General features: G+C 56.4%; 1 protein-coding gene across 3 annotated transcripts; it reads left to right on the top strand.

Moving 5' to 3' along the window:
• Nucleotides 1-237: 237 nt before the first annotated feature.
• IMPDH1 (inosine monophosphate dehydrogenase 1) lies at nucleotides 238-16076 on the top strand. 3 transcript variants are annotated; one of them, XM_036909099.2, is made up of 15 exons: nucleotides 239-506; nucleotides 4635-4733; nucleotides 6846-6894; nucleotides 8616-8717; nucleotides 8865-8939; nucleotides 9204-9410; nucleotides 9564-9651; nucleotides 10498-10697; nucleotides 11329-11419; nucleotides 11644-11739; nucleotides 13076-13219; nucleotides 13322-13466; nucleotides 13748-13891; nucleotides 14019-14102; nucleotides 15326-16076. In XM_036909099.2, the coding sequence occupies exons 1-15, from the start codon at nucleotides 337-339 to the stop codon at nucleotides 15345-15347; spliced, it is 1716 nt and encodes a 571-aa protein (XP_036764994.1). In that variant the 5' UTR covers nucleotides 239-336; the 3' UTR covers nucleotides 15348-16076. The 3 variants fall into 3 exon arrangements, with proteins under 3 accessions (XP_036764995.1, XP_036764994.1, XP_036764993.1); XM_036909098.2 differs by having other exon boundaries at nucleotides 4632-4733; XM_036909100.2 differs by lacking the exon at nucleotides 13748-13891 and having other exon boundaries at nucleotides 238-506; nucleotides 4632-4733.
• The last annotated feature ends 7041 nt before the right edge of the window (nucleotides 16077-23117 follow it).

Here is a 23117-nt window from a genome sequence, read left to right as displayed (position 1 = left end):
GCATAGAGCGGCCAGGAGGAGCGCGGGGCTGGGGCGGGGGCGGCGGAGCCGGGTGCGTGTGTGCGTATGTGCGTGTGTGTGTGTCTGTGTGTGCGTGTGTGTGTGTGTGTGTGTGTGCGCGCGCGCGGCGTCGGGGCGGAGTCCATCAGGCTCCCAGATCCTCCCTCCCCCGAGCTGCTCCGCCCCTGGCACTCGGACCCCGCCCCTTGTTCTCAGACCCCGCCCCGGGGTCCCCGCCCCCTCCGCCACCCGACCGGGCTGCTCTCATTCCCCAGAGGGGGCCCGGGGAGCCTCCAGGCGGAGAGGCTCCAGCCCGCCCTGAGCCTCGGCCTCCGCATGGAGGGGCCGCTCGCTCTGCCAGCGGGGTCAGGGCCGCTCCCGCAGCCGCTGCAGGGAGGCGGAGCCGCCGCTGTTCCGGAGCCCGGAGCCCGGCAACACCCGGGACACGAGACGGCGGCGCAGCGGTACAGCGCCCGCCTGCTGCAGGCCGGCTACGAGCCCGAGAGGTGACGCCCAGGGCACAGCGCGGGGCGCATCCGGGGCGGGCGCGGCGGCTCCGGGAACCGGCGCTGCGGGGGAGGGGAGGGGCAGTACCACCATCCTGGCCCACTAACCGCCTCAACCTTAACTTCCCGAAACCGGGTTCAGACGCTGCTCACCCAGCTTTGGTTGGGGGGATGCAGGAGGGCACTGTGCAGAGGGTTCGGTGCTGCGTTGTATCGGGGAGCAGGTCGAAAAAACGCCCCCTAAAATCTTAGCTCTGGGTCGTACCTCCACTGCACACCCGACGACACCTGGTCCAAGTGACTCCAACTTCTGGGGTTCAAACAGTGCTTGTTGGAGTCCCAGTCCAACTTTGCTTATCCCTCCTTAGCTGTTTCCTCCTAGAACTGTCTTCACAGTCTTATTGGCAGGTGTAGGTGTCCAGATGGATGCTTTCTCAGAGCCAGGTGTGGACACTGTCCCTTCCTCACCATTTACTGAAGTCTGTTGAGGCTGCCAGTGCAGGTGTCTCTCCTAATATTCAGGACCACCTTGTCCCCTAAGCCTGCTGGGGTTTCTGGAGGAAGAGTGGGGTTGTTGAGCTGAGCTCCAGGGGGACTGGCTGAAAGGGAAACAGTGGCTAATCTCTGGATTGTATCACAGCTTGAAATGCAATCCCACTGTGCTTCTGGTCCAGAGGATTTGGACTTCTTTCTCTGCTCCATCTGTTGGTGCTCAGCAGCTTGGGGAGGTGACCTGGAAGCTGGGTTTGGGGGGGTGGGGGTGGTCTGAGGGAATTAGCCCTGCAGCTCTGACCAGGGGAAGGCCCCTTATATACAAACTTTTAATAGTTTAAGGGGCTGCTAGACCCTCCTGCCCCTCCAGGCAGCCTCTCTAGAATTGACTCTGGTTCAGGCAGCCCTATCCTTCCTCCCATCCTAGAAATCCAGCTACTGGGGCTCAGGGTCCAGAGCACTAGGGAGAGGCTACAGAAGGTGTGAGAGCAGGGTGGGGCACTTCAGGGCTTGATGGAGGCACTGCCTTGGTGAGACCAGGTAATGCCAAAGTATCATTTCAGAGCTCAGACCAGGGCCATGTAGGAGCAGCCCTTCTCCAAATTGTACTTCTGCACCAAGGGGCCATTCCCCCACCCACCCACCCGACCAGGCTCCAAAGAGCCTGTATAAAACCTGAGCCACAGCCAGGTGGTGTACTGAGATTCAAAACCTGCTGGCTAGACCTCCATCTGCCACCGCTAGCTTAAAGCTGTGGGAAGAGGACAGGGTTGGATGAAAAGTCCTGGGTTTGAGGCCAGTGTTACTGCTCTCTGGCTTCAACTTGGCAAGCCATGTTCCTTGTCCCAGCTCAACAATGCCAATGTTGTTACCTCTTCTCCCCGCTAATACTCCCCCAAATCCTTCTTTCATAAGTGTTTTGAAATACTTATTTCCATTAAAAAAATCCCAGACCACACAGACACTTCCAGGCTCCCAGCCTAGACCTTGGTGCCCAGCTAGGCACTAATTCTCCCCTATCCTGAGGAAGGGGCTGGAAGGGGCTTAGACTGGCTCTTCTGCCCTGCTGTCCTCACAGCTGCTAGGTAGGGAGCCTCTGGGGACCAAAAGCCCTTCCTCAGGCTGAGAGGCCCAGTGGTTGCCTCGGTGTCTCCTCCCCACGGAGGAAGCAGCTGGGGAAGATCAGGAAGAGGGGGGAGGCAAGTGGGGGTGGGGGTGGGGGGATTAACAGTCTCCGGAAAAGGACAGTCTAACCCAGGGCTGAGCCCAGCAGCTTAGAGTAATGAGGAGCTCTGACTGATGGGGGTCAAGGCAGGAGGTCGTGTGGAGCAGCATAAGGGTAGTGGGGCCATGAGGTCATCACTGGGAAGGTGACCCTCCCCACAACTTGGTTTGGCAGCTTGCTCCCCTGGGTCCAAATTCCAGACTAAGGCAGAAGTCACATGAAGAGATGGCAGAACCTAGCCCCAGTCCTGGGCCCTAGCTCTGGTGGAACGGGGAATAGTACCCTAGCATTCCTGACCCATGCTGTAGGGGATAGTGACCTGCCACCTGCGCTGCCATTACAGCCCCATCCTTCTTTGGCTAGAAAGGTGCCCCAGGTCAGCTCTGAATGGCCAAACGTGCTTTTGCTGGGTGGTCTGCCTTAGCTGGCCAGTGGAGAGGTATTAGTGCTCTTCCCCTCAGGATACCCCCTCGTCTTATGGCATGGGCCCTCTGGATGAGCCTTTGAGTGCTGAGGAATCAGAAGTGCTTCCCAGGATCCCTGGAAAGCTGGCCCCAGCCCCCACTCACCAGAGGGCCCAGCAGGTCTACTTCCTTCCTTCCAATGCCAGAGGGCCTCTAGAGGCCCCCACCAGGAGCCCTCCTCGGGGGTCCACTGGTGGAGAGGGAAGCTTGAGGGGGCAGTCTGTGATGTTCACATCCCCCACAGTAAGAGAAAGGAGGACATTGGATACTGTGCATCTCCTCCAGCAGGTCAGTCTCTTGGGCCTCATCGCCCCTGCTCTGTGGGAAGCCTGTCCTCCCCTCCACTCTGCCCACAAATGGAACAGTCTGTGTTTTCCTGGTAGGGTCCCGGGGCGTCACTGGGGGAGGCTGGGCATCCCAGGGAGCCTCCTCCCCTGGGCCTGGCTGCCACCACACTGCTGAGAGGTAAACAAACCCAGCCTCCCAGCGCTGGGAATGCAGGGAGAGTGTGCCACAGACCAACAGCCACCTTGCCAGGAAGACGACTGTGTCTCTGCCCCGCCTCTCTCACCTCACCAAGAAGTGAGCTGTGGAAGGAGACCAGGAGAGGAAGGAAGATGGAGGAGACCGTGGAGTTTGGGTGGAGGATCTGCTCTCTAGCTTTTGGTCAGAGGGTAGCACTAGCAGTTCTGGTCACAGGCCCAAGATCCTCCCTCATCTTCCCACCACACTACCCTCCCAAATAAAAAGAGGTAGCAACATTGGCATTGTTGAGCTGCGACAGGGGACATGGCTTGTCCAAGTTCTTCCCCCTGCCATCCCACCTGCCCCCATCTGCATCAATTTGCTACCTAATCTCGCTGGCACCATGTAGAAATCTGTATCTTAGGGCCCATAAGACTACCAAACCTATGCTTCAGGAAATTCTCAAAACTTCCCAGGCCTCTACCCTAATTTGTATGCATACTTGCCTAAGCAAGGCCCAATATCTTCCCTCATCTTCCCACCACACTACCCTCCCAGATAAGAACAAATTTTCCTTTCTGAGGCTAAAACGCCTGGTCTGCACCCCACTTTCTGAGCTGGGGATAGGGATGTCAGATGGAAGCACTGGACTAGGAGTCAGAGGCGGTACCTGCCCGCTACTTTATGAACTGTAGGTTTTGCATCTATAAAGTAGGGGTACCTATTAATTAGAAAGTAATGGATTGTAGAGTAAATGGGATCATTTATGAAAAATACCCTGTAAACTTGACCTTGGCCTCAAGGCCGCCCAAAGGTCAGGGAGTGTCATTGTTAAGAGTGGCTGCCCCCTAGGAATGATGTCGGGGTTCGGGGAACGGAAGCTACACTCAAACTACTGCGTGTTGGGGAACTGTGAATCCAGACCAGTTCCTCCGCGCTACAGGCCCTGATCAGAATCCGGGCCTTAGTGTTGGGGAAAGCCAGACCTTCTTAGAGGTTCCTCTGGGGAGTTGGGGGTGGGGCAAGGGGACACTCGGGCTAATGGGGGCCGCAAGGCCTGGGGGAGATGCGAGCGGGGCGTGGTGCTGCTGGGGGCTTAGGAGGCGGGACGAGGAGCTGCGGAGGGGGCGTGTCTAGGCCTGGCCCTGCCCAGTCCCCCGCCGGACCCACTCCCCCTCTCCCGCCCGGCCCGCGCGGCTGCTGTGCCACTGCAGGCGGCGCAGGGTGTGCGCGCGGCGGCGGCGGCTGCTGGGCCGGGCTCCACTGGGCCCTTTGTGCGGCGCGGGGTGGAGGCGGCGGTCTCCGTGGGAGGGGCCAGAGGAGAGGGCGGTGCCCCGGGTCCTCCTCGCCTCTGCGGTAGCCCCCGCCCCCGGCCCGCCTGGCTCGCGGCAGCAGCGTGGCCGCGGTGCGGCGTCAGCGATAGCGGCGGCGGCGGGGCGGCACGCGCGGGTGTTTATGTCGGGTCGCGGTGTACCCCAGCAGCATGGCGGACTACCTGATCAGCGGCGGCACCGGCTACGTGCCTGAAGATGGGCTCACCGCGCAGCAGCTCTTCGCCAACGCCGACGGCCTCACCTACAAGTAAGGGCGGGGGGCCTCGACCCCACCTCGGTGCAGGCACCAGCGCGCCACGACCCCTCTGCCCCGGTCTTGCACGTGCACCGCTCCCCCTTTCTGTGATGCCCGCTTTCCTCGGCCCCATTCGAGAGACTCGAGCGGTGGGGGTGACGGGGAGGGCTGGGCAAGGGAAGGAAAGCAGCCCGCGCCACGAGCAGACGTGGCACAGCGACAAGGCGGCCCTCGGTGCTATGTCCCGTCTCTGGCCAGATCCGGGTCTGGCCTGCCCTCTTCTTTTCTCATGGGCATCTTGGCCTCATGGTGGGGTCCTTGGGGCATGTGGAAACGCAGTATGTGGGAGTTATGGAGAGACTTTTCCCAGACATTGGTCTAGGACACCCTCACTCTCAGCATCACCACGAGGACAGAGGGGGCCCAGCTAAGGCAGCTGCTTGCGTGTTGCTCTCAGGAGAGGCCCAGCTGGGTAGTTGGGATGGCTCCTTTTCCCACTGACCTGTCCATCCCTCTTAACACTGTGCCATTCATGATCTGTCCACAGGTTAGCACTGGTGTCTCCCCTCGACCTCCTCCCCCCATGGGTATTCTGTGACTCCCATCCCCGCAAGCCCACCTGGCATGGGATTTTGGGGGAGGATAGAACCTATTTGCCTCAGGCTCCGTTTGCGTTTTCATTTGCCCTGGGCCAGTTGTCCTGTAGGCTGCAGGCCTGGCACTAACTCTCCTGGCTGCAGGCTGTGTGCATGCCAGGAAGGAGCATCAGAACCTGGGGCTGGGGTGGAGTGGGGATGCTGGCAAGCCAAGAACATCCTACCCTGTCCCCTGCCAGTCCCTTCCCTCTCCTGTAAGCACTTCTGCTTGGCTGGCAGTTCCCCTAGACACCAAGATACCCAGCCACTCCTGAGGAGTGTCTCCTCTTGCCTCTCCAGAGCTGTGGTGTGGTCCGGGTGAGGGATGTATATAATGCCTAGAAAAAGCTAAGTGGCCCAGACTCCAGCATTTCTTTTCTGGCCTCTAAGTGAGCCACAGAGGCCTTTTTCCTGTACAGAAGAAGGGCTGCCAAGGGGCGGGAGCAGTTAAGATTCTTTATTTCTTTGGTGGTCTTTGATATGGGGGAGACAGTATCCCTTTGGTGTATTTTTCACTGGAGTCTCCCAGGAAAACTCCCTAGGGAAATTCCTAGGCGTTTCTCTAGGCCTTGAGGCAGGTTAAAAACCCCACCCCTCCCACCCACCCTGTAGCTTTTCCTTCCAACACTGGGGTGCCTGCTGCTTTGCTTAGTCCAGTAGGGAGTGTTCTGAAATGTGGAACATTTGCTTTGGGGTATGTCTGTCAAGGATCCTGTGATTTTAGGCAGATTGAGTCCATGGACTGTGGCCCTACACCTTGCCATACCCATGCAGACCTGCACTTACCTTCTGGAATTTGCTGTGATCGTGGCCCACCCTAGTGCTGGCAGCTGCCAAGCTTTGGCTGGGGCCCCAGTGTCCTCATCCTAACCACAAGGCCTGTTCCTCCTCTTTCCCATCCCAGGCCATTTCTGTTGGTTTCTCCAGTCCAACTGGGCAAACATTTCCAAGTGCTTGTGCTGTCAGAACATGTCCCAGGCTCAGCCCCCTGGGGTCTCTCCATGCTCTTATGAACCCTGTGTGACTCAGCAGCCCCAGCACTGGGTGGTGCAGCTCTCCTGTGAGTGTGCTGTCCATGCCATGTTGTACTACTAAGTTGTTCTTAGGTTCATTGCATGCTTACTTACTGTCTGCCCCCGATCAAGATTGAGAAGTTTTTGAGGGCAGGCACTGTATCTGCTGTGTGTGGCCAGCTTCTATGTCCCTTGATGAACTCTGAGCCCTAAAGGCAATGGACATTTGGGGCCAACAGTGTTGGTGGCACCCCAAGTTTAGAGACCTCCTGCTGCCTCTGGCTGTAGTAGCTCTCTGGGCAAGACTTGGCAAGATGCAGTGGGAGGCATGAGAGTGCTTCAGCCCTGATCAGGCAGCAGGATTCAGGGCTCCAGTCTCTATCCCTTTCCCTACCTCAGTGCTGCCTCCCCTGCCATGGCAGGCCCTGCCCCCCCGCACCCACCTAACAGTAATACTCACTTTTCTCTCTTCACAGCGACTTCCTGATTCTCCCAGGATTCATAGACTTCATAGCTGATGAGGTGGTGAGTACCTTTTCTGCTGACCTGGGGGAGTGGGGCTGTGTATGTGGTGGAAGAGGCTGGTTTATTGCTCAAGGGCAGAGTGTGGGAGAGACTTTTCCTGGGAATGTGGCCTTTCTTGCTGCCAGAGAAGTTGGCACATGGAATGGGTTATGCTTAGTGGGGCAGAGACAGCTGTGGGGATTCTGGGGCTTCCTGAGTGGTGGGTCAGGCACAGTCTCTGACAGAGCCTAGGTGAGGCTCAAAAAGGCCCTGGGAGGAGATGGGTGTGGGTGTGGCTGACTTATTACCATAGATCAGTAAGATTGTATTTTGTCTGAAATGCTGAGCAAGGGCATGATAGAAGCCAGTAAAATTATGGAGACTTTAAAGGAGGTGAACAGACTTGTTTAAGGATCCACAATGTATAAGAACTGGCAACAGAATTTGAAGGAGTTAGATTTTATACAAATAGTTTCTTTTCTGTTGCTGTTACCACTGATACTTATTCAGATCTGATTCTCATGAAAGATCAAAGGGGCTAGGTGTGCCTGGATCACTTACATGTTGGCAAAGCTCACGTCCACCCTGGGTAGCCAGTGCTGACTCAGATTTTTAGGAGCAAATCTGTCAGCAACCAGGAAGCTTTCTTGGCCCAGCTGTTGAGTTTAACAAAGTTAACCAAGCACCCTAGCTTTGTGCTGGACCCTGGGCAGGGTTCCAGGAAGAGAGGGATGGGAAAGACCACTCCTGGCCATCAAAGATCTCCCTGTCCTGTGACCTCTGTCAGGAAGGCTGTGGCTCTTCTCCTGTAGTATGATGTGAGAGGAGAAGGGGGAGTTCAGGGGCCTGTGATTCTCCAACAGTCATACACCAAAGTCTGTGTCTGAGTGTTTTGGGGGTTAGGATTCATGCTGTTGGCCTGAATCTCAGAGGTGTCTGTGATCTGGCCCTCCCTACCATTCCCCACCACTTGCAATCCTGACCTCTCCCTTGAACTCAAACCCTTACTACCTGTTTGTTTGGATGTCTAATAGACCCATTCCTATAACTTCTCCCTCCCAGTTACCAGCATCTCCTGCCTGGATCTGTCTCTAGCCTCCTTGGTGGTCTCCCTGCCTCAAGCCTTGTTACCTATTATTCATTCTCCACATCAGAGCCTGACCTCTTCAAAACACAAATCAGATCATGTCTGTCCTCTGCCTAAGACCCTCCAGTAGCTTCTCAGCTCATAATCGAATCTAAGCTCTTCTCCAGGGTCTTCAAGGCCACACATCCTACCGCACCCCTCACCTCTTTCTCCTTGCCCCCTGTGTCTCTCCCTTTCCTGTACTCCACTAGCCTTTCACTTTATTAAATACATCTCAGGAAGGCTTGGAATCAGGGTAGGTTTCACAGATAGTTCCCTCTGCCTGGAATGACAGTCCCTTATACTTTGACTTGATTGGCTCCCACTTGTCACCTCCCAGGAAGGCTTTTTCTGATTTCTACGTCCTTATTCGAATGGGCACTTGGCCTTATTTTTCTTTGGAGCCTTTATCCTGACTGAAATTATCCTATGCTTGTGTTTGTCATCTTTCTTTCCAAGTAGAATGTCACCTCCTGGATAGATAGGAGGGATCTCATCTGCTCTGTCACTGCCCTATCTCCAGGCCTGTCCTGGTGCTGGGTACATGGAGGAGCTCAGTAAATGTTTGTTGAGTGAATGATAAAACTCTTCACATAGACTGTGCCTCCATCCTCAGGACCTGACTTCAGCCCTGACTCGGAAGATCACACTGAAGACACCACTGATCTCCTCCCCCATGGACACTGTGACAGAGGCTGACATGGCCATTGCCATGGCTGTGAGTTGGGCACCTGGGTGGGGACCCAGGGCTGAGGGAACTGCATGGGGTAGGCTGGGTATCCGGAGGAAGTGGAATCAGAGGTGAGGTTTGCAGAGTGAGAAGACTTGGGCCCCTGGCTCTGACCACGCTTACCTTCCACCCCAGCTCATGGGCGGTATTGGTTTCATTCACCACAACTGCACCCCAGAATTCCAGGCCAACGAAGTGCGGAAGGTCAAGGCAAGTACCAGGTCCATCCCCAGAAAGAAGATAACACCTGGCAGCCCCCACCTCACGGTCCTTCTCCCTCCCTTGCCAACCCTTCAGGCTGACTGTTGTGGGGTCCTGTCTGCCCTTCTCCACAATGGGGGCCCAGTGCCCAGCCTTCATTTTCTCTCTGGTCCCCCACCCTGTTGAGAGCCCTGGCTCTTCTGTGGAATGGCCAGGCTGTACACCACCTCCAGCTTTTTTCCAGTCTTTTCCTTTCCCGGTCTCTGCCCACAGAAATTTGAACAGGGATTCATCACAGACCCTGTGGTGCTGAGCCCCTCACACACTGTAGGTGATGTGCTGGAGGCCAAGATTCGGCATGGCTTCTCTGGCATCCCCATCACTGAGACGGGCACCATGGGCAGCAAGCTGGTGGGCATCGTCACCTCCCGAGACATCGACTTCCTTGCTGAGAAGGACCACACCACCCTCCTCAGTGAGGTATGTGCAGGGCAGGGAAAGTGTGGCTGGGGCCGAGAGAGGACCCCACACCCTGGGGCCTCAGGCTGGTGCCTGTGACCAGGGACCAGAGGGAGGTCTGGCTCCCTTCTCTCTCACCTGCCAACCTGCAGGCAAATGTTCCTGGCCCCACAGGTGATGACACCACGGAATGAGCTGGTGGTGGCTCCAGCAGGTGTGACATTGAAAGAGGCAAATGAGATCCTGCAGCGCAGCAAGAAAGGTACCAGGGAGTCGGCAGAAACTCAGACCCTCCCAGCCTGGCTTCCCATACCCCAAGACCCCCTGTTACTTCCCAGCCTTACAGGTTGTCCCAGCAACCAGATTGGGCTTGGGGGAGATTTGAATAACAACCCCAGGCTGCAGAGTGATTCCTACAATCCTTTTCCTGGCTTAGGAAAACCCGTCCCATACTCAGCATCTTCACAGTACGTTTCCAAAAAAAACTAGTCCTCTGAAATGCTCATCACAAAAAAGGGCTGTGGGTCTTAAAAGTCTGAAAAATGCTTTCTATATCTTACCATCTTGCAATAAAAAATTATACTTTTAGTTTATTAAAGGCTCTGAGAAGTCATACAATTAAATTTATTTGACATTGGGGCTGTTGACATAATATTCACTAAGTTCCTATAAGAGATACTGAGAAATGCTTCCCTGGCCCATACTGGATGGTTCTCTGGGGGTGATATCGGGCAGGGCACATATTCCTCTCTGCAGGGAAGCTTCACATTTGTGCCCTAGCTAGGAGTTTTCGGCCACTGTAGCCTGTGGCCCAGCAGTGAAAGGCTGTGCTTGGGGGCTGCCCGCTGCAGCTTGGTCAGGCCACAGGGCTGGAAGAGCTCCAGGAACCTGCTTGGCTGTGAGGTTTCTTAGCTTCTCGTTCCTTAGGAAGAGGCCCAGGTCCCTAGTTGCACTTCCTGGGTGGGTGCTGTCGCCTAGTGGCTGACTTGGGTAGTTCAGCGGAGTCTCTGTCCTAGACCATTTTCACCCTCACTGTTGCCCTCCAACCCCACCCTATTCCCCAGAGATCAGCTCCTTCCTCTCACTCACCTCTGCATTCCTCGGTCAGGGAAGCTGCCCATTGTCAATGATTGTGATGAGTTAGTGGCCATCATTGCCCGCACCGACCTGAAGAAGAACCGGGACTACCCTTTGGCCTCCAAGGATTCCCACAAACAGCTGCTGTGTGGCGCAGCCGTGGGCACCCGCGAGGATGACAAATACCGCCTTGACCTGCTCACCCAGGCGGGCGCCGATGTCATAGTGCTGGTACAGGCACCGCCCGGGAGTGGGGGTGGGTCAGTAAAGGTCTGTGGAGACCCAGGTTTGCCTCTAAGCCTCAGAATTAGGAGGGTCACTGGTACTCTGACAGCTCAGAACAAATTGCGGGCCCCTCTGGGGGCTCTCCGCACTCACAAGTTGACCCTAAATAGTTACAGCTCCCATTTGTTGAGAACCTCCCACTTGCCAGGCCCAGCATTAAGACCTTTATGTTAATGAACTCATCCAATCCCCGCAACAGCCCCCTGACTTACCGTTACTGTGCCCTCTTGTTGGAGGAAGAAACTGAGGCTGAAGAGGTTAAGTAATTTAATTTGGTTAGTGAGTTGGTAAGAACAGGTACTGCCCCAGGAAACATTTCCTTGCTGTGAGGACCAGTCCATGCAGTGGGTCTGACAGTGTTTTGCTTTGAGACTGTACATCAGTGTTGCTTAACCCATGACAGGCCTCTTTGAGAATCGGCTGAGAGCTGGCAACTGTCTTCCTAGAAAAAAGAAAGGCATTCTCATTACATTTTTCATACAATTTTAGGAGTTTGTCCATTCAAGATCCCCCTCCCCTAGTGAGGATCCTTAGCCAGCAAAGCCTAAAATAAACTTCCCTGTCCCCCTTCTCACAGGACTCATCACAAGGGAACTCTGTGTATCAGATTGCCATGGTACACTATGTCAAGCAGAAGTACCCCCACCTCCAGGTGATTGGGGGCAATGGTGAGTGCACGGTCCCCTCTCACCCCATGGCCCTTGCCCCTTCTCTGGGTAACTTTTCTGTCCTTTGGCATCCCCAGGTGATGGTGCCACTCCTGCATGGGGGGCAGGGGACTGAATAAATGGGCTTTGGTCACTCTGGGTGGGGGGCTGGAATGGGGTCGCAGGGATCCCCAGGACAGGGCGGGGCCATCCCACCCTCACACTGTCTTCCCCACCCCTCACAGTGGTGACGGCAGCCCAGGCCAAGAACCTGATTGATGCTGGCGTGGATGGGCTGCGTGTGGGCATGGGCTGTGGCTCCATCTGTATCACCCAAGAAGGTAGGAATCAATAGGAGAATGAGTTACTGGCAGTTAGCAGAGCCCTAGCCCTCCACAGGCCCCAGGGCCTCACACTCAGTCAGCAGATGCATGTTGAGGGCTTGCTCGGCCAGGCCCCTTCCTAGGATGGCGGGTTCAGGTGTGACCCGGGCTCAGACTCTGCCTGCCTGGTCCACTGCCGCGGGGATGCAGGTGTAAGAAATGAGCTGACTGTCGGTGTGTGCCAGCCTGTTCTCTGATTCTGATCAGAGAGACTCTATCCGAGGCCCCAGGCCGGTGTGAGTACTCTTCTGAAGTGCCTGTTGGAAGCCAGCTCACGGTTTGGATTAGCTTTGTGACAAGGCAGATACTTAGGTCAAGGGGACAGCATGTCCCTGAATGTATAAGGATATGCACCCTTACTGCCATGTGATGGTGGTCAGGGAGAGGGGTTCCACTCAGTCACAAAGCCCTTTTCTTGGGTGGGTTCCTGAACACGAGGTGAGGGATAGTGACATCCTGCTGTGTGTCCCTGCGTGGTTGAGGGGAGCTCCCTGGAAACTAGTGTCTGTCTTGTGGGTCCTGGCTTGGCCTGAGGGGATGTATCTGGCCTTGCTAGTGAGGGACATTTACCTGAACATTGAGCGACCCGTTTGGTCTTCTCTGCTCAGAACATCTACCCCTTTTGGTCTTCAGAGTCTCTGCTTTTGCGTTTCTGCCCCTCACCTTAACTGACCACTGTGGTGGAACACAGGCCTTTGCTCAGTCACCTAATATATTGATTGAGCCCTTACTGTGTGTGAGGCACTGTGCTACACCTTGGGATGCAACAGGGACGAAACATACCAAAGGTACCTCTGGAGAAGGTCTCTTCCCTACTTTATCCAGCCTTGCTTGCATCTCTGGATAAGTGCTGGTTTCTGAGAATTCCCACTTAAAACCTAACACTTAAGCACCTTGGACAATTAAACTTAAAGAAATGCAAACCAGTATCCCAAAGGAGCATCTTATCCTAGTCACAGGCTTTGCAAATAAAAGCCTCGAAGGGGAACTTATGTACAGAGAGGTGAGGCTGGGGACCACCAGGCCTGTGTGCACCTGTCTGGGGGTTCTTAGACTCTGAAGCCGCTACTGCTGCCCCCATCAGGATCTCCCTTGGTGCTATTATGGGTGGGGTGGTCCAGATCCCTGGTGTGACATTCACCCTAGTGTTACTTGCTGCCACCTGCCTAGTGCCTCAGGAGTGGCACGCAGCCCTGTCCCTTTTCCAGAGTGGAGGGAGGGCACAAGGAAAAAGGGGCCTGTACCTGGCCCCTGTGATGCTGTTGACACTTCTGTCCTGTGTGCCCTCCTGCAGTGATGGCCTGTGGTCGGCCCCAGGGCACTGCCGTGTACAAGGTGGCCGAGTACGCCCGGCGCTTTGGGGTGCCGGTCATAGCGGATGGCGGCATCCAGACTGTGGGGCATGTGGTCAAAGCCCTGGCCCTTGGAGCCTCTACAGGTGAGGGGGCTGCCGGGGATTGGGCAGGCCAGTCGGGTGCTGGGAGCCAGTCAGGGGCTGGAGCTGTTGAGCTAGAGGCACTGACCCCCTTGACCACCACAGTGATGATGGGCTCCCTGCTTGCTGCCACCACGGAGGCCCCCGGCGAGTACTTCTTCTCAGACGGAGTGAGGCTCAAGAAGTACCGGGGCATGGGCTCGTTGGATGCCATGGAGAAGAGCAGCAGCAGCCAGAAACGATACTTCAGGTGCCCTGACCTGAACCTCGGCCCCAGGCAGATGAGCCCTCAGCCCTTCAGTCTCCATGCATGCCTTTGATTCCCAACGTGGCCTCCACCTGATAGTTCTGGAAACCGAGGCACAGGGCACATGTAGTATAGTTGAGTCAGTACCTGGGCCACCCAACTCAGAATCCATACTTTTCTCGCACGGCTGCCATGGGTCCTGGGTGGTATCCCCTCTTCTGGTGCACTTGAGAGGCGGGGTTGTTTGCGGGCTTCTCGGCTCAGCCTCCTTGCCCTCCGTGCAGTGAGGGGGATAAGGTGAAGATTGCGCAGGGCGTCTCGGGCTCCATCCAGGACAAAGGCTCCATCCAGAAGTTCGTGCCCTACCTCATAGCAGGTATCCAGCACGGCTGCCAGGATATCGGTGCCCGTAGCCTGTCGGTCCTGCGGTGAGTGCCCTGACAAGGGTGCAGCAGGTGGGGCACCAGGGAGGCTTCTGGCTCCTCCCTACTTCCCTTCTCTCACTCATTTCTCTGCTCTTGGTGCCCCTGACCTGCTCCACTTACCTGCCTGCAGGTCCATGATGTACTCAGGAGAGCTCAAGTTTGAGAAGCGGACCATGTCGGCTCAGATCGAGGGCGGTGTCCACGGCCTGCACTCGTAAGTGTGGTGGCCTCCTTGCCCCAGCTGGCTGGCACTGGGTCAGGCAGGTGGGGCTGTGGTTCAGAGGTGGAGCTGAGATTTCAGGGACCCCATGGACTGTCTGCACCAGGAATGGATGCTGCTGCCAGATGACCTTGTCACCCTCTCCTACAGGGCTCAGGCCACCCTTGAACCCTGTCCTTTAGCCGCCATGCAGGCAGCCCCTCCCCTCCCCTCGGGCATCCCCCCGAGCAGGGCACGGGAGAGGGCACTAGCCCCTCCTGGGCTCCTAGGCCCTGCTTGCCCAGAAGCTTGGTGGCTGGTGGCAGGGGCTGGTGTGCTGGGCTCTTGCTGGTGGCAGCACCAGGCAGGCAGGTGGAGTCTGGGGCATGAGCCCTCTGGTAAGGAGAAGGACAGAGAGACAGATTCCAAGGCTGGCGCTGGGGCAACCGTGGGTGGGGGCAGTGCTAGTTGGCAGCGGTAGTTGCAGGCATGTGGCCCCGCCCTGGTCGAGAGGGCCTGTCTCCCCAGGTACAGGCGGGTGTCTAACCTGTGTCTCTTTCTGCCCCATCCTCCCGTAGCTATACCTTTCTGCCGTGTAAGTAACCGCGCTGCCCGGGCCAAGCGTAGAGTAGAGCAGGGGCCGTCTGGGTGGGAGCTGGGGTGGGGGGCCCTGGTTGGGGGTGGTGCTGGGTGTAATCATGGGACATGGACCCTAGGGCTAGCTCTGTGGTGGGAGCAGCCAGCAGTGGCTCTTCCTCCAGTGGAGACATTCCCTCTGGGGTGCAGAGATGTTCCTGACCACAGGCCTGAGGCTACCTATGTTGGATTGGACCCGGTGACCAGAAGGGGCCTCCTGGGTCACTGTGTGTGCACGGGTCGGGTGGAGACATGGGCTGCAGAGGCTCATCTCTGTGGGGATGGGTTGTACTTTCCTGAGCTGTGTCTCCCCACCGGGCACTGAGGACAGGCCACTCAGCTGTGGCTGAGGCCAGAGTAGCGTGGCTGTCCCTTGGCCTGCCGAGGTTCTTCAGAGGCCTTGGCCTGGGGAGGACGGAGGCTCAGGGCCTGCTCTTTCTCTCCATGTGCCCCCCATGGCTGAGAAGCAGGGACTTCTGCAGCTCACCACTTCTCCTGCATTGGGGGGCACCCCTGTGGCCCAGGGCCTGTGCAGGGGAATCTGGGAAGGGAGCAGAGCCTACACACCCACTCTTGGTTCCCTTCTTGCCTTGTGCCCACAGTTACGAGAAGCGGCTGTACTGAGGATGGTGGTGGAGGCCGAGGAGGTGGAGCGGGTGCACCTCAAGGTTCCCCTTTGGGCACAGCCTCCCTCCGTAACTGAGCAGTCCACAGATTTGCACTACGGATTCCCCGGCAACTTTCCAGGGAGAGAGGAGGGGAGGCCCCAAGGACTGCACCCCTCCCTGGGCATCTCCTGCAGAGTCAGGACCACTCCCGGGGCTGGCCTGCCTTGGGAGCCCTGCCCCTGTTCCCCCTTCTTCAGTCCCCTTGAGCCCAGCCAGCCTAGGCTCTCAGGCCTTGCGCCTGCCTCAGGTCTTTCTCGCTGCAGCCTGCTCCAGCCCGGCTCCCCCAACCCTGGGGCAGGTGGCGTCCTCTGCTTCTCCTGTAGGGCACCTCCCTCCCTCCCCCTTACCCCAGAAATGGTGCTCTCCTGGCCCTGCCTCTGGCCGCTTCCCAGGCTGCTGCCCCCTTAAGCCACGTGGCACCTCTGGGTTCCAGACCTAGGCCAGAGGGAGGTCTCTGCCCCCTTCCCCTGGCCCTAGGCTCCCGGGCTCTGCTCCTCAGGCCACTCCCCTGTCCTTGTCCCTGGGGAGGAGGCTGCCCATCATTCCTGACTCACCACCACCCTAGGTGTGCCATCCCCACCCTCTCCTCTCTGCTGCAGTCAAAGGCTTTAACTTTGCACACTTTGGGGTCACAGTTGCATCATTGTATATTAAATAATCTGAATAAATCAAGAGGTCTCAACTCCTCTGCCATCCTGTCTGTGTCCATGAGGCAGCTGGCCCCTGTCCTGGTGGTGAGCTGGAGCCCAGAGCCCCATTAGAGCTGGGCTTGTGGTGGGGGATGCCAGGCCTGGCCTCCCCAGGAAGGTGATGAGGATGTTGCAGTACTTGAGAGGGTGCTGGTGCAGTGGGCCATGTGGCGGCAGCTCTCCTAGGCCTGCGCCCACACCAGCATGCCCACCTGCTGCCTACTGGCTAGGAGCTCGTGCAGGCAAGCAGTATGGTGAGGGGGTCATCGTGACTGAAGAAGACTAGCATCAGGGTCCTCACTGGTGGCTGCCTGAAAGTGCTACCATTGGCTCAAAATGCCCGGGCACAGATGGAAGCAGAGCATGCATGGCAGCGGTCCTGACTACCAGGCCTAGGACCTGTGGACTCATCAGCCGAAACGCGCCAGTGGGTACCAGGCAGAGGGGCTAGCTAGCTAGTTCATGCGCAGCTCAGGACCTGTCTCCAGCTTCCAACCCCTCCTGGTGGGGACAGTGCTTACTCATGAGCTGCTGACTGTCCCTAGAGATGGGGGTTCTGGGACACTCACACTGCCCCTCTGCCTCGTTATACTTGGTCAGGGGGTGCTGAGCTGCCCACTGAGGTACAGACACCACTTGGGGGGTGGAAGCAAGGACGATGGCCAGGGAGTGCTACGGTGGCAGCAATGAGCAAAGGGTGCAGAAGGCCCAAGTTCATGGCTAGTGAAGGGCTGGAAACGTTCACATGACTGCCAGGGAGGGGCTGCCTTGGCCCCCTCTTGGCATGCCATGTCAGTACCTGTCCTTTCCCAGGCCCTTCCTGAAAGAGCCACTTGCTCTGGGGTCAGCCTTTCACTGTGGCTTTTTCTAGTTTTGTGCCATCTTCAGGGACAAGAAGGAAAGCACTGGATGGCAGGACTGTCGGGTAGGTTCAGAGCTGTTACAACAGCTGCTCTAGAAGTTGTTGCAAAGTGACTGGGTCATTGAGAATCCCTGGAGGCCTGTGTCCTGGGGACTGTGGCCTCAGTGAACACCTCAGAGTTGGGTGGGAGAAGGATGCTGGATACCAGGTGAAAGAGGAGAGGGGATGGACCAAAGCGAGGCCGTGTTCCATGGCTTGTCTTGCCCTTTGGTTTTCAGAAACCATACAGGAGGCAGCTTGACCAGTAACTGAGATGGAAAGATCTATGGGTATTGAGAGTAGTGCCAAGTCACCCTGCATCAGGGTGTGTGGTTCAAAGGGGGAATTTTCTTTTTCGAACTAGACCTCATTGATCAGAGCTGACCAATAGACTGGGTTGCCTTGTAACACTGACCTTCCCATCATCTGAGGTATGTCAGCATCAGTTTGGCCCTTCTAAAGGAAGTTTGAGCACAGTCGTCCTCAAATTTTGGTGTATATCAGAATGACCTGGAGAGCAAAACACAAGCCCAGGCCCACTGCTGTAGGAGAGGGTTCTGGGCCTCTGAACTCTGCCCCAGGGATTCTACCTACCTAATTTGAGAATCAGTTTTGGAGGAAATCCATGCATCTAATTACATGATTTCTGAGACCCTTTCCAAAGCACGTGCCCTAAGAAAAGAGTTTGAGAGGATACAGCACCTGTCTCCTGGCCTGACTGGGGGGATTATGTGAGAGACCATATGGAAGGTTATGGGTGCTCAGTAAATCAATCTTAGCCTGTCCCATTTCCCCTTTTCTGCCCCAGAAGAATAAAGGCTGAAGATACCACATGCCAGACTGGACCCAGACAACATGCTCACTCTGGGTTGGAAATCTGGCCATAGTGGGGGAGGTCCGGGCCAGACAAAGGACAGATGCTCTGGGTAGGAAGGCCACATCAGGTGGACATTCAGAGACAATGCAGAGCCACATCTGGGACAGATGCAGATCACAGACCCCATGGTCGGGAAGAACGTGTCCACCTGGAGTCCTGCCTGTGTTGCCCAGGCACCCCCTCACCATCCCTGGCACACAACGCCATGCAGTCCAGGCTGCCGAAGATGTGGCCCTGAACGTGCCAGGCCACACTGCTATGGCACCTAAGGTTCTGGCTTGTGAGCAGCAGCAACTGCGCAAAGGTGGAGTCACCCAGGGAGAGGACGTGCACCAGCAGCGGTGGCAAGCCCCACATGGCCACAGCAATGCCAGCACCTGGGCAGCCTGCCCCAAGCCTTCCATGTGAGCATGGGAAGTCGCTCGGCGAGCCCTCTGTGGCCAGCTTGTCAAAGCCACAGGGCAGGTACTGCTGCAAGTACTTGGTCTGGGCAGCCAGCCTCGTCACCAGCAGTGGGCAGGGGCCCAGCGGACCCCAGGAGGCACAGCTTGGAGTACAGGTGGATGGAGCCAGAGAGTCCGGTCACTGTCACATAGACAGGTAGCAGCAGGGCTGTGGCCAGAGTGCCCCGGAGGACAGATGGAGAAGAGTGGGTGGCCCTGACTTTGGCCCTGAGTTTCCCCCCACACGCATCCACAGGCCAGGAACAGGGGCTCTCAGATGGTGTAACTGGGTAGCTCAGGAGGGGCCAGACTAGAGCTCTGAGGGCTCTGAGCTTCTGTGGTTCTAATGCCAATCAGGAAGTAGGCAGCCAGCCGAGAGTGGAGGAGTCAGCACCCCAGCTGTGTGCCACTAAGCGGCCCTCAATTCCTCCCTCCACCCACTCTGCTTATATCCGGGAGTAGGGGCTGGAGAGGAAGGGGGCAGCCATGTGGAAGAGGCAGGTCCTCCCTCCTCCCATATGCTGAGCTTTTTGTCCCTTCAGGAGCCTTCCTGCCTTATAAGGTCCAGACCCCAACCCCAGCCTCTCTGACCCCCAACACTGACTTTATACACAGCCCCACCCCCCTTATTAAAGGGGCTCGGGCCAGTTCTATCCACCTCACCCCATCCCACTCCCAGCAGCCCTGCTGCCTCCATCTGAGAGTTTGGAGGCAGAGCAACTGTTCAGAGGGTACTCCAGGGTCAAAACATGTAGCCCCCTGCAACCTCTCCCAGGCCTCAGTCCCACCACCCTGCTCTGTGGCCACACCTATGGTTGTCAGGACAGGGCCCTGCACCTGCAGGGCGCAGGAATCCCCTCCACTAGCCACTCCTTTACTTTCCTTCCAGCTCAGCTCAGGAGGGAAGATGGGCAGGAGCAGGGACCTAGGAGACCTTGGTGCCCAGCCTCCTGCTCCACCCACTTTAAGCCCATTGGTGACAACGCCTCTGGACTGAGAGCCAAGGTATATGGCTCCCAAGTCAGCTTTGTGCCCCCAGCCCAGCTAGAGTTGGGGAAGGAGACGTGCGGGTAGCAGGGTGCAGTATTAGCCTGGAACAGGTAGAGACCAGCCTGTCCCTCTCAGTGTGCCTCAGTGTCTCTATTTGTGATCCTAACCAGAGAAAGAGGAATACCCCCCACCCCCCACCCCCTCTACCCCAGGCATCCTAACAGCTTCCTTTCTTTTGACCCAGGACATCAGCTTCTCCACTTCACCTTCAGGACTGGCTGAGCTCAGGGTGGCCAAACGCAGGCAGGGGCCGCCTCAGGCGGCAGTCGGACCCAGGAGACCTGTGTCCCTGAGTAGAGCGGCCTTCGGCTCCCCCCGCTGCACCCCTGCGGTGGTGACAAAGGGTTCATCTGACAAGCTGTCAAGGTGGGTGGGCGGGTTCTCCCAGCGAACACATAGGGAAGTCGGGACTAGGCAGAGCGGCTGAGAAGGGGAGCCAGGAGAGGACGCTGCTAAGGACCTCGCTGTGACGCCCGCGTCACTTTCCCGCCCTCAGCTTTACCTTCTTCCTCCCCACCGCTCCCTCCCTGTGGAAAGTGGGCTAGTGGGGGACAAAATGTGTTTGCACTTGGGACTCTGAGCTTCAGGAAATCAGTGAAAGGGAGGGACTCTCTTCCTTGCGACCCCATGCTACCAGCAATCCTTCCCCTCTGTCCTCGGTCCTTCTATGTGGGGGAGGACAGTGCACCCCTCCTCAGGGTCCACGGTGCTTCCAACTCCTTCCCATGCCTCTGGTCTCCTGGAAAACCTTGTGTTTCCTAGTGACAAAAAGGAGGAAGGATCTTTCATGGTGGAGATGCTGGGGGGAGGAGAGGGGAGCGCCAGGGAATGCGGGGCTCCCTCGTCTGGGCGCTTTAGCTGCAGTGTGGCACTGAGTCCAGCAGACGGCGCCAGGACTCATCAACCTGGGGGACTCCAGGGAACTCTGAGTGGGGCAGTTTCCTAGGCAACAGACAGCCTTTCTGAAAGCCCGGCCCTTGGCAACCATTTCCAGGTTGCCCATGTCCACAGTAAAATTTAGCTTCTGGAGGACAGGAGGGTAATAGGGGTAAGGAGAGAGGCTGGCTGGGGGTGGAAAGAGTCTAAAAGACCTGCTTCAGGCTGCCGTTTATTAGTAAGCCCCAGTCATGGTAGATGCATCTTAACCCACCCTATGCGGTCGTAGGGCATATCCCTTTATTATGAATGGGGAAAATGAGGCTCAGAGAGACAGAGTGACCTTCTGAGTCACCAGCGAGGAAGCCGGGCTTGCCTGGATGTCCTCCTGTTCATTCCACTGGGTGGGTGTAAAGTGTCTGAGCCCCTAAGGGGATCTGGTTTGAGGAGGCCGGGGGCAAGCCTGTCGGGAGACCAGGAGCAGCAGTGTGGATGATGAGAGCCGAAGACGAACCCACCACTTGCAGCCCAGCATTCCTTGCCCTACCTGGGTGTGATACCCCTCTCTTCGGGGCTCCCCTGACCTTACGGTGGGGCTTCCCTGTTAGAGGACCGCAGAACTGGAGGGGAGAGGATTTAGGAATTCTGCAGGTTGTGTGAACCAAGGACGGGTGAGCCCTCCAAGAAGGACACAGAGCTGGAGCCCAGGACTGTTCTGGAAGAAGAAGCAGGAAAGGATTCCATTTCAGCCATTGTGTCGAGGAGAAACAGGCTGCAACTGGGTCAAGGGACGGAGATTTGGAAGATTCAAATTCAGTTCAAAGACCTAATCTACTCCCTCCTTCCCTCGTGATCTCCTCTCCCTGCTGCCTCCACCAGGGTACGAATAGGATCTCATGCTGAATATAACCAACATCCAGCTTCTGACTCCCTCTGTTCGTCTGGGTTCTCTAGAGAAACAGAGCCAAAGCCAACAGATATTTATGGTTACTGAGAACCAGGAGAGCAGGTCAATTTCAGCCTAAGCCCAAAAGCAGGAGAAGACAGGCAGAGAGGGCAAATTCTCTCCTACTCAGCATTTTTGTTCTATTCAGGCATTCAGTAGATTGTATGAGGCCCACTCACATTGGGGAGTGTAATCTGCTTTACTCAATCTACCAATTCAAATGTTAGTTTCAACCAGAACACCCTCACAGACATGTCCACAGTAATGTTTGATCAAACATCTGGGTACCCCATGGCCCGGTCCAGTTGACACATAAAATTAACCATCCCACACCCCTGGTCCTCAGACCTGGTCTACCTCCTCTCAAAAAAGAGCAATCCCATTCTTCTAGTTGTTTAGATTTAAAAAAAAAAACTAAAACACCTTGGAGCCACCCTTGACTACTCCTTCTCCCACACTCCATGTTTTAATCCATCAGCAAGTTCTGCTGCTTTCATAATACATGCTCAGTCTGACCACTTCCTCCAGTCTCTTCCATGGCCGCAGGACTAGGCCACCACTATCTCTTGTCTCTGGAGTTCCTGTTTTCCCAGCACCCATTGTTGTCTCCTTCCAGGATCTTCTCAACACAGCAGCCAGGGAGGTTCTTTCGAAATGTAAGCCAGAGCATCATTCCTCTGCTCAAAACCCTCCAGTAGCTTCCCCGGGAACAAGGCAAAATCCATAGTCTTTACTGTGGTCTACAAGGTTCTTCATGATCTGGCCCCACTATGTCAGATCTTATTTTCTATACCTTTACCCTCACCTGTTCTATTCTGGCCACACTGGCCTCCTTGCTGTTCTCAAATGCTCCCTCCAGGTCAGTTTTCTCCACTTCGCCCAGATATCATGTGGCTCGTGCCTGCACTTTTCTAAGGCCTCTGCTCTAGCAGCTTCTTGTTAAACAGACCTTCCCTGACCTGATACAAAACAGCAAACCACTCCCTGCCCATCCCTTTTCCTGCTTTGTTGTTACCATAACACAGCACAAACATACTCTCTGTTTATATGTATATAGTCTGTTTTCCCTCACATGTCTTCATCATGGAAAACAGTGTCACTCATAAATACTTGTTGAATGAATGAAAATATGTAAAACACATATTGCTGAGGATGCAAAGATAGGCAGGACACATGTTCCCTGGTGGAACTTGGCACCCGGTGGGGAATATGTACTCTATGTTAAAGCTGTAGGCAGTAGAGTGTATACATAACCATAACACACAGACCAGCTGCACCTGGAAGGTTTACTCTATGCTGGGCACTGTATTTTCATGCATGATGTTTAATATAGCTCTGTGAAGTGGAAACTGCCATCCTCATTTCCAGAAGAGAGGCAATGCGATTTGCCTAAGGCTGCCCAGCTACTCATCCACTGAGCTGAGATTGTGACCCTATTGCTCTCTAGTCCCAAAGTCCCTACTCTTTCCACTCTCCCAGGGGAGCCCAGGAGAACCCAGGGGTGGAGAGGGAAAAAGAAGAGAGGAAGGGAGTGCTTCATACCTAGCAGGAGAGCGATGGAGCAGGACAGCTGGCAGGGGGCCCTGGGTGACAGGGCACCTCGCCAGCCCCTACCAGCCTCCTCCCTCCACTGTGTGGCCCCTGCAGCCCCAGGGCTGACTGGGCTCTGCTCTGGTACCAGCCCTCTTTGCCACACCCCCACACTTGCCCGGGGCCTGGCTACACAGGGATCCCTTTCTGGCCCAGTGAGGCATATAACCCCAAGCTGACAGGCATCCGGATGCCAGGGCAGCTGTGGCTGGCCAAGGGTGAGGTCATGGGCTGAGCACTCAGTGCTCTGGCCCTACTCCCTCTCGTCGCAGGCTCACTCCTTGCCTGTGCAGCTACACAAACCCCCGCTCCAACCTCCCTCCCGCACCGCAGCGTCGCCCCAGCAGGCCCTGG

Source organism: Manis pentadactyla, chromosome 7, assembly GCF_030020395.1.
Source record: "Manis pentadactyla isolate mManPen7 chromosome 7, mManPen7.hap1, whole genome shotgun sequence".
Classification (NCBI taxonomy): Eukaryota; Metazoa; Chordata; class Mammalia; order Pholidota; family Manidae; genus Manis; species Manis pentadactyla.
Note: the sequence above shows the minus strand (reverse complement) of the source record. Positions and strands in the feature narration are given on the sequence as shown.